General features: G+C 39.0%; 1 protein-coding gene across 1 annotated transcript; it reads right to left on the bottom strand.

The window, feature by feature from the left end:
* Positions 1-7,880: 7,880 nt before the first annotated feature.
* On the bottom strand, positions 7,881-10,287 carry LOC133710283 (uncharacterized). The gene is made up of 6 exons (XM_062136318.1): positions 10,124-10,287; positions 9,981-10,007; positions 9,813-9,875; positions 8,445-8,523; positions 8,309-8,354; positions 7,881-8,206 (listed from the first exon to the last, which is right to left on the bottom strand). The coding sequence occupies exons 1-6, from the start codon at positions 10,163-10,165 to the stop codon at positions 8,197-8,199; spliced, it is 267 nt and encodes an 88-aa protein (XP_061992302.1). The 5' UTR covers positions 10,166-10,287; the 3' UTR covers positions 7,881-8,196.
* Positions 10,288-10,706: the final 419 nt, after the last annotated feature.

Here is a 10,706-nt window from a genome sequence, read left to right as displayed (position 1 = left end):
TGGTTTGCAGCAGCCTCGACTATCTCTGCCCTAGCAGCAGGTTCAATTTCAAATAGAGTATTGCTTTCTTGCTGAGCCTCCACCTTTGCACCAGAATCTGTTTCGGTCTCCTCATTCCCTGTTGCCACACCTCCTGCCAACAACAGAATTCGAATGTGCACCTCTCTACGACTCTTAGGTTTAGCCATAGGCAGGCATGCAAAACCTAGCAAGGCCAGAGGAGTCCAATGACAGCACCTAAGCTCCAAACACCATCGATGCTCCCATTGTCGTCGTGGCGAGCACTTGCTCCAAATTCCAGCGCGTCGGTAGCGCCTGCCCTCTAAATGGCTCTGGCAGTGGTGGTTCAGCACAAGGAAGTCCAACATGAGTTAAAAGACCACAATCCCTGCATCTCACAGATAGATTTTCAAAAAAGAAATTCAGGCCTAGATTAACCATGTCCTCAACTATAAAGATCTAGCGCACTAGACACTATCGGCTGCATCAAATCCACTTCTACTCTAATCCGGATCCGACCTGCATCAAATACCACTGCATCCTTCTGGATATATCAACCAAAAGCACTTCCTATTGGTGTAGAACTCCGATGGGAGTCCCCGAATCTTGATCCAAAACGCTAGAGACAATAAGGGTACAATGTTGATTGCTCCAACTTTATCATAAGGTGCCGGAACCACTGGGGCACGATCAAAACCCCATGGACCACTGCGGAGAATGTGGTTTCTGTCTCACGGGTCCGTCAGAGTAAACAAAAAAGGATCTCCATGTTCCTACTCCGTATAATGGTTGTTTAGTAGCCATAAATGAGCGCTTGTTAAAAGCTTGGGCCGTTAAGAGTTTCCCCACTAAATACGTGTGCAAACCTTGTCCCTTTGGCGGTTAGAGATCCACCGGTTTCGTCCGTCCGTCAACCCCAGTGATGCAGCCAGTCTCACAGCCATCTCATCCACAACATCCATGTCTTGTGCACACTCGAAGAAAGCTAGGGTTTCGATCTCTCTCACTTTTCTCTCTTTCTACGCTCTTGCAATTAGGGTTTATTTATTGAATGAAGAACAAATAGTTTATATAAATTTATAAAGGGCTAAATACTGGTTACTACCCTGTGGTTTAGGTCCAAAATCAATTCAGTCCTTGGACTTTTAATTTTATCAAAAAACCCCTGCAGTTTCAATTTTGATATAATAGGTCCAATCTGTTAGTCTTCTGATAATTGAGTCATTTAACTTGTCGACGTGACTCATATATGGCCTATGTTTTATGATGTAGTGTTAAGGTGGCATGCATAGTCAATTTAGGAGTGGGTCTCACTATTAGAAATCTATCAAATAAAAAGTTTTTCATCAAATAATCCAACTATAAGTTGAACCCATAGCAGAATATTAACGAATTGGACCTATTAGATCAAAATTGAAAGTATATGGGTGTTTTTGATGAAATTAGAAGTCCAGGGACTGAATTGATTTTGGACCTAAACCACAAGGTAGTAACCAGTATTTAGCCCATTTATAAATAATATAGAATAATTTAAAATGAATGTTTTAAATTAACAAAAATAATAGAGAGCTTCATCTCGCTCTCTATATTTAGGAGTGAGATCTAAAACCTAAACTGGAGACTCTATTAGTAAATGTGTATGACATTTCTTAACTACTTCTGCAATTTTTCAGTGATAGTTAGTTTCGACAAAGACATTTATCAATGACTATCACTACTTCACTAGTATGGTGATTACTAACTAAAGTTCGAAATTTGATTAACATTATGAAACATGATGCGACGAAAAAGGAACAGGCATGCATATAAAGGAATTACGTCTTAACTTTGCAGAAACTCGACAGGTGCTTTTATACCTTCAAAAACTTTTATTTCCTTTCGCTTAAAAACACTCCCAACTTCACGCAGTTCACAATGATAGAGTTACAAAGGCAAAGTCCGGATAAAAAGGTAGTGAATTGTAAGAGATCGAGATTGTTGAGGCTTATAAATTTGCTTCTACCTGGCTACAAGTATCCGACATCATCTTATCATCTGGGTCAGGTTAAAGAATATGATGTGGTCCAGTTCATTTCCCAAAAGCTTTTTGACCCCTAAAGACTATAAAGCAACAAAATTGAGTTGCTTTGGCTCAATCTCCAGCAAGAGAACAAACAAGGCACACAAAGCAATAGTAAAGCAGGGTCCAACGAGCACTCAGGTACAAACCGTACACGGCAAACCATCTTCCTTCTGATTCTTTCTCTCTGTGTTGCCTAAATTCTGAAATATATTATGCTTCATTCCTATATATAAGCCCAAAGAACACGATACAAAATATTAACAATGTTTTATCTGGAGATGTTCTGCTTACAGAAGGGGGAAAGACAGCATATATTCAAAGCGAATTACGACACAGATTTTATAGCGAGAAAACTACTTAACCATCTTGAAAATTTTGCGAGCGCACCTCGTTCGGTTCTATTGCGCACCTCAAAGTCTGAGAAAACAAAGATGAGTATCAAACTTGACAAAGAGGGTATCACTGCAAGTACATTGCAACAAAAGATATAAACCCTATCGCAAGTTATAAGGTCACCGAATCGCGTTGCCATTTGCCAAGTTGAATTTTGCTGCATCATATCCAAATATCCAATTAGTGGACTAATTTTTGGAGAATTCGATGGAAGTTCAACTGTGCAATCAGAACAAGCATTGGTGAAATCAACTCAAGAGGCACTTGTTGCATATGATAATGGTGGTTCCCCACTATATATTTATTCTTTCAAGAATCATGTTGGAGCATAATATTATGTCGACGTGATGCAATGTCAACATCCGACTTGAAATAATGTTCTTGCTTTCACAGGACAATATTGGCATAAACATTAGCCCAATCCCATCTCCTAATTAATTGCTTGCTACAAATTGGAGGTCCAATTAGTTTCAGTTTCTAAGTGGGTTTCGATCATGAAAATTCTTACTCCTATTGGCTATGTAGTCACTCAATTTCTAGATGAGGAAAATGGTCTCTGGTTTTATTATTGATGTATGGCTATGTGCCTTGGTTTGTTTGGTGGAAAACCAAAACAAGGTGCTTCTTCTTTTACCTTAAAATTACAAAAAGTAGTGACTTCATGAATGGATATGATAGCTTAATTGTTTCCTCTATAGTTCATAAATAGGTACTCTACTTAGGTAGGCAATGAACAAGTAGATCACTTTTACCCAATTTGCCTGCTGAGCTAGATCATGATAAGAAAGCATCAGAACCCCCCTGGAAAATATGCACTATGGTACAGTCTTGTCTAGAGATCTGCAAGATCCGGCTGGGGTTCTCATCTGGCTGTTGTTTTTGTCAAAACCAAGAATCTTACATACTCCTTTATTAAAGACGATACCAGGTGTTGAGGAAAAACTTCATCCATGTAATTATCTGAAAAAAAAATATTTATTAGGTAAAATCTTGTATCTTTTAGCGCCCCGTAGTTTTCATACTGCATTCATCCACTGTTGGATTCTTACTTCTTTCATCTCATTTTTAAAAAGCAAATATGAAGCAAGTTAGAGTGTGCAAAATTAAAAATTCTGGAATGAAACCTAGAAAGACAACAAAACCGAGAAAGTAAAACACAACCTAAAACCCTCTACAGAGAAAAAGATCATTGAGAAAGTAAAACAAACTATGGTAAAAGTTTGTATCCTTTCATTGACCAAATGTTAAATGGACTAGTGAACTATTAAACGAATGAGATTGTTCAGGTTTAGTCAATACTTGTGATTTATAAATTATTATTATTTTTTTATGAAAAGAGGTCAGCCCATTATATAGATTCAGCAAGCAGTACAAAAATAAAACACCCCTATGGGGTCGACAGAAAGAATCGTTCCTTAGAGAACCCTAAAACCTATCCTGAAACAAGAATAAGACCCAGGAAACCCCCAGTACACCCACCTTTTAGAAAGTCCACGCACCATTATTCCAAACAAAAACCTAGAAACTCTGAAGCTAATAAAAATAAAATGATCCTCAAAGCAACTGGTTTTTGCGACCTAACAAAAATTTAAACAATACCATGGGCCAAAAAGACCCAATCCATCCAAAGCAAATAAAAATCCTAGCCCAAAGAAGAGCAAACCCAAGGTGGAGGCCCAGATGGCCCAACAAGTCCAATCTTTGGGAGGACTTGTAAAGAGATTCCCGCTGCGTCGCTCATGGCTAGCCGTCCAGTCATCACCTAGCCGTTCACCGCCGCTGGCCACAACCTTCCCCACCAATGTCTGAGCAGGATGCGCATCAATCCCAACACCACCGTTCTAATACTCAATCTGTAAGCATCTCAACCCAATCCAAACCAAAAGATCCACAATTGGGTCAAATCCATACACAGCCAGATTCTCCATCACCACCCTAGGACAAGGGAGGCCGTTGGTCACCTACCTGAGACACGAGTCACCTAGAAGACGACTCCGATCCAAACTTGGAGCAAAGTGATACCATCGTTTACCGCCACCACCGAGAAGAAGATTAGGAAGGAGAGCGCCACCACCCTTCCAAATCGAAGGTGCAAGATGCCGTCGAAACCTGCCGCCGCGGCCACCCAAAAAAGAAATAGGAAGGAGGACAGCGCCATCCCTCCATATCCAAAGAACAGGACCACCACCAAACAAAATCGATCGCAGTCGAGATACCTCTCTTGCGAGAGTTAGGAGGAAGCGACGATGAGTGTAGCCCTCACCTCCATCAACAGCACAATCGAAAATACTAGATGTGGTTGTGGAGGTAGTAGCGCCGCCACCTATCAACACCAATAGTAGCCTTAGGGTTTCTCCCACGAACGAGAGCATGTTTTTTTTAACAGCATTCTTTGTGATTTATAAATCATAAATCATTGCTTAAATATAGATTTTATTTCAAAATTTGCTCATTAATTAAAAAGTCAACCGAATTTACTTATTACGTGCAATTTATGAATGATTATATATTTTTATTTCATAATTAAGTCACCAAAATTTATAAGATAGGACTAAAATTTCTCCAAGGGTTGTTCTCTCGTTCTCTCTCGAGGAACAGCCGTCATTCCCCCCTTTTTCTCCGTCCAACGGCGTGTCGCCTTGATGTCGTCGTCGAACGAGTCTCCTTGGTCTCCATGTTGATCTGCTCCCCTTTCGGGGTGGGAGGTGCGAGTGGAGGCAAATAAGCGCCCTGAATCGGGTCCGATCTGGTGCATCTGGCGGCTTTTGAGACGATGGGTGAGGTCATGCACGTGCGGTTGAGCGGTGGAGGAGGTGGTTGTCAGACTCGACTGGTTTCGCGGTAGTCTTCTCATGGTCGTGCTATCGCTGTTCTTTCTGGTTTGGCTGGAAGACAAAGGACGATGGTTTCCTCCTTCTATTTTGGTCTGGATCGACGTGGTGGGTGCAGGTGGCGTTGGTGGATGACGGCGAGCATTTAGGCGGGTTTGGCAAGGTTCGTGATATGTGGCTGATGTGTTGGGCCTCATTTTGGGTCTCTATGTTGCTGGGCTGGGCCTGCTTTGTTGGGCTCAGTCTTCTTTTTAGGGTCTTTAATCTAGATTTGTTTAGATTTAAGCTAGCATTTTTTATTTTTCTTTGAGCCTCTGGTTCAAGAATAATATTGGGGAAGAATTTTGGCTACGTTTGGAGGCTTCCCTAGTAGTGTCAGGTTACTGTGGTACTTGGAGCCTTATTTTTAAGATTGCATTACGGTTGATTAGTATAGGGCTTTGCTTTAGGTTTTTCATTCATGACCCAATATTGTCGTAGCCCGGCTGTTCGGGTGAGTCATTTTGTAATGTTCCCTACTTTACATATAATGAATTGACACCCCCTTATAAAAAAAGTCACCAAAATTTATCGAATTATTTTAAAAAGAGAACCCTAGCTATTCCCCCCAAAAGAATATGAGAAATTTAGGCAGAGAAGCAATGGGAAAGCAAAGCTAGGAATCCTTGTTTTCTCTTGAGGAGGTTAGATTACATTAGAATATTAGAATATTAGAGTAAGATTAGATGTGATACACATTTGTGGAGAATGAGTCAGTAATCACTAATCAGTAGGCTAGGTGACTCGTGACATCAGAGAAAAACAAAAGTGTACAGAGCAATTTGCTTCCTGATGGGTAGACACATGGCACCATTCCTTTAGCCATACGACACAAAAGGTACACCTGGATCAGGCCCAGGCCCAGGTCCATGGACCCTACCCACACTCTGGTCTCCATCCACTCTCACTTTCTTCACTCACTCGTAACAATCTCAGACCCACTCCCTTTTTCTCTAGGCCCCTAGCCAAGTGCCCTTGAGCATAAATGTCCCTATCTTCCTTATTCACCACTTTTCTTACGTCGTAAGCGTAACTGAGAAGAAATGGTTGAAATTGCACGGGCCATTTGGGGCCAGTACCGATTCTATGATATTTACCAAATCACATTAAACAAAAACTTGTGGTTAGTTTTCCACTAGTCTTCGTGGAGGCTTCTTAGCCAAGAACGCACACCCTATGAAAATAACCCTGCAATTGCCGTAAATTACACGACTTCCTTTTAGAGGGTGATGCTAACAAAATCTTCGTCTTCATAGTCAATGGAACCCAAGGGTGACAATTACAAACCCCGAAACAATAACCAATGGCAACAAGGTCTAGTAAGTTAGGCCTTTGACAGCTTCATAGTCGTTAATCATGCCCAATTATCCCCATTCTAGGCCATTTCCGACCATAAAGATACAAAGATCCTGCTCGTGTCATTCCCTGCTATTGCTAAGCAATGTCTTGGGGTTTTAACTCATTAGCTGTTACAATCAATGCTTAAGTTTACACTATTAAGGGTTATGTTGCCCAATTTGTAAGAGGTAATTTGCATGTGATTGATGCCAAGCTGTTCCTCTGTCAACTATGACTAACATGCCCATCTTGCAAACTGTTAGAGCATGTTCAACGGTGGGCTGAAGACCAGTCTCCACCTTGGATCATTTTTTTGCTTCCACCCACAAAACAGAAACCGGCCTCAAATTGACATTCCCTGACCCAGGTCGCTTAGAAGGTTAGAATCCTGACCCAGAATGTGACCAAGGCAAGCTAGTTGGCAGCTCGGCCCAACAACAAATGTGGGTGACTTCAGGCAATGGTGGGGAGAGACAGAGGCGAAAAGCCTAGCGCGTGTCCTCCATTTTTTTGTCTTTTAGCGCCTGGCGCGTGCATGCAGCTAAAAGAGTGGGCTGTTGGTGAGCATGTGGCTCAGTGCTATTGGCTTCTTCTTTGAAACCAATGCTGGGCCGTTGGTTTCAATTCTAGCATTCAATTAATATGTTTGCAAATGTAATTAAAACAATTTTTTTTTTTTAAGAGACAAACGAGTTATAAATGGTAAGAAAAGTTAATATAAAAAAATGTTCAAATTGTAATAAATTTTCTATTTCATTTTGAATTCAAATATATTTCAATTGTACAATAAATAATTAATAAGAAATTCAATGAATAGTAATTGACCGTTCAAGAAACAATACAGGTGGAAATAGACGTCCAGTGACAGTAAACAGTAACTGACCCAATGACCTAGTGACCCTGACCTATTGACCCAACGGGTGAACTTGCTCTTATGCTTAAACTGAACATGTTTACAATACTGTCACAAACTAGAATTCAATAATTCCTTTACTTGAAAGTAAACTTTTTAAGTAACTAATCTGAAATTCTGAATGTAAGATATTCAGTTTGACTATACAAGTACTTGATGCTGAGTGAGAGATAATCAAAAGATCCATTCAAAACAATCAAAAACAAGTAGAAGAAGAAAATAACAATTACTAAAAAGATGTAGAACAAGAACAAGGAAAAAAAAAAAACGAGTTGTGAATGTCTTTAAAAAAACGAGTTGTGAATGTCTTTCAAAAAACATGGATTTTATATAAACCATGATTCCATCAAGTACAGATCACAAATGACTTCTTTCCAACAAAAAGGCAAAGGATTTTTACATGGTTGATTGGATTACTCATAGGTTCAGCGCTACATACAAGGTTTTACCCTTAAGAAGGCTATTACCTGGAAATTAACCAAACAAGATAGATTGATAGCCTGTCAAAGGCAGTGAATATGCCGAAATACATGTATTTAGAAAAGCAGAAAATCTAAACAGCTGGACCTTCATCAAATTCCGCCACAAGGATCTTGATTTTTGCATTTACTGTAGCAATATCATTTCCCCCTGGCATTTGCAGTAAGAAATAGTTTAAGAAAAGACAGGTGAGATAGATAAATATTAAGAGAGACAGTGACAGACAGAAACTGATGTTAGAAGTTGACTTACGTGTTCATCATCAGAGTTATGTTGTCACCTTTAAGAAGAATCCTTCCTGAAAGATTAAAACAGCCAGAAACAATTTAGAGATTACAGAACAACAGGTTACTAGAAGAGCAAAGGGATAAGACTTGAGGAGATTCACCTAATGTCTTCCTGGTGTTTTTCTTGATGCTGACTTCTTCTGCCTCATCCAGAACCAGATTCATGTACTCATCAAATCCCTGTAAACAGATGACAACCATGATAATTAAGAAATTTGAATGAGGCTAGATATGCATGGTACATTTGCTTGAGAAAACTGTAGAAAAGAAATACATACAGAAAAGAAATCCCTAAACCTTTATGCAACCATTTTATCCATTTTAGAGAAGCACATATGATCTTCAGTGAAACGGAAGAAGAAAAAGGTCCAAAGCCTAGGAAAAGAAGGCCTATATTATATAAAAAAATTTAAGTGTATTTCCTGTGGGCCTGTACTGAACAAAACCAGCAGGTTTGCAGAAGAGTTAACCTTTTGAAGACTTCTATCAACAAAAGTATGTTTCAAACAAGCACTCTATCCTTGGCTTGTGTCAAAAGAGTTAACCAGCACACTCAACAAGGGAAAACTTGCTTTCACATAAAGAGACTGTGTTTATAGAAGAGTTAACCTTATCAAGACTTCTCTCAACAAAAGTAGGTTTTGAATATGCACTCTAATCCTCATCTTGTGCTTAGTTTTGTCAGAGAGTTAACTAGCACACTCAACAAGGGGAAACAGGCTTTCACTTAATGAGACTACCTGTTTGTAAAAGAGTTAACCTTTTGAAGACTTCTCTAAACAAAAGTTTCAAACAAGCACTCTATCCTTGTCTTGTGCATAGTATTGTCAAAAGACTTTAGCAGCACACTCAACAAGGGAAAACAGGCTTTCATTTAACACCCTGTTTGTAGAAGATTTAACTTTGTGAAGACTTCTCTTAAGCACTCTATCCTCGTCTTGTGCTTAGTATTGTCATCAAAGAATTGACCAGCACACTCATCAAGGAAAAACAGGCATTCACTTAACGAGATCACGTACTTTGTGAAATGGTTCATGCATGTTTGTTGCCCGGGGCAACAAGATCAAGTTGGTAAGGATTAAAATTTCCTTTCACTTTTCTATTAATTTCTATGATCATCGATCATAGAGGGTCCTCTTTACCAAAACAAGAGGACAACATACAACGACATCACTTACAACATATTACAAAAAATGAGAGCCAAATATCAATTTCACCTCAGAAGCATGAAGCAACCAGAAAAATGACAACTTGTAACACTCATAAAACAATTATCAAACACCCACTCATATAATATGATCCAATTAGTTTCTTAACCCAACTCCAAAATTTGAACTAATCAGCATATACAAAAATTAGCAGAATAATAATCCAAAACCCAAGTCAGCAAAACTGAAAAGCACTCAAAAATAAAGAAAAGAAAAGAACAAAATTTCTTTCAAAAAAAATGAAAAGAAAGACAAACTTACAATAATGCGGCCTTCAATCCTGACGTCTTTCTGCTCAAAGAGCCAAATCTGAATCCGAGCTTTCTGAACACAAAATCGACCATAAATGAGTCAAAATCTGGCAACAAAATCCCCACGAAACGAAAATAGATAACAAATCCACCAAAGAAAGAGTAAAGAATGACTTACACTTTGGAGGAACCTGAAAATCAAGTTCTGGTGTAGCAAAATCCGCACAAGAAAAACAAAAAACAAGATCAAAATTATGAAAAAAAAAAAAAAAGCCCCAAAATTGAAGAAAATAGAGAAAGCATGTAGGGAAGGGAACGTACAATAGGCTGTGTCATAATCCGCTGGACTTTGGTGCTCGCCATGGCTGCGGAATACGATGAGTTGCAGAAAGGGGTTTTAGGAAGGGAGTTCGAAACCCTAGAGAGCTCAGCTCAGCTCAGCTCTTTACTATTTTGCCAAATTGAATCGGGAACAAACAAACCGCCTTTTTATTTGACGCTTCAAACTAATATCAAGTCCAAAAGCCTAGTACGAGAGAGAACCAAGCCCAACCCAAAATTCTGGGGCTGACCCCAGTTTTGATAATTACAATTTACAAGTCCAAAAATCAACCGAATAATAGGCTCGGTTTGGAATTGCTTCTAAAACTGGCAAAAACGGTTTCGATAATTTGAAAGCGAAAGAGCTTTTGGGAGCATTGGGCATAAAAAGTTAGAAGTGCTTATTGATTGTGCTTTTTATAGTAAAAAAAAAAAGAGTAATTTTTTATTTTAAATTAGGAAAACGGTTCGTACCTACTCAAAATCACTTTTAAGTGCTTCTTGAACTCACTCAAGGCACACTCCAATTTTTTGGTTATTTTGTGTATTTATAATTTTTTATTAATTTAAAAATATTTTTATA

Source organism: Rosa rugosa, chromosome 5, assembly GCF_958449725.1.
Source record: "Rosa rugosa chromosome 5, drRosRugo1.1, whole genome shotgun sequence".
Taxonomy (NCBI): domain Eukaryota; kingdom Viridiplantae; phylum Streptophyta; class Magnoliopsida; order Rosales; family Rosaceae; genus Rosa; species Rosa rugosa.
This window is presented reverse-complemented; position numbering and strand designations above follow the sequence as displayed.

What these genes read in the sequence shown, in the direction of transcription:
- LOC133710283 (XM_062136318.1), bottom strand. Translation starts at nt 10,165, where the DNA reads ATGGCGAGCACCAAAGTCCAGCGGATTATGACACAGCCTATT. An exon ending in TTTTCAGGTTCCTCCAAAGT is followed by an intron (nt 9,876 to 9,980) that starts GTAAGTCATTCT and finishes TTTTGTGTTCAG; the next exon opens with AAAGCTCGGATTCAGATTTG. An exon ending in GGATTGAAGGCCGCATTATT is followed by an intron (nt 8,524 to 9,812) that starts GTAAGTTTGTCT and finishes ATCTGTTTACAG; the next exon opens with GGATTTGATGAGTACATGAA.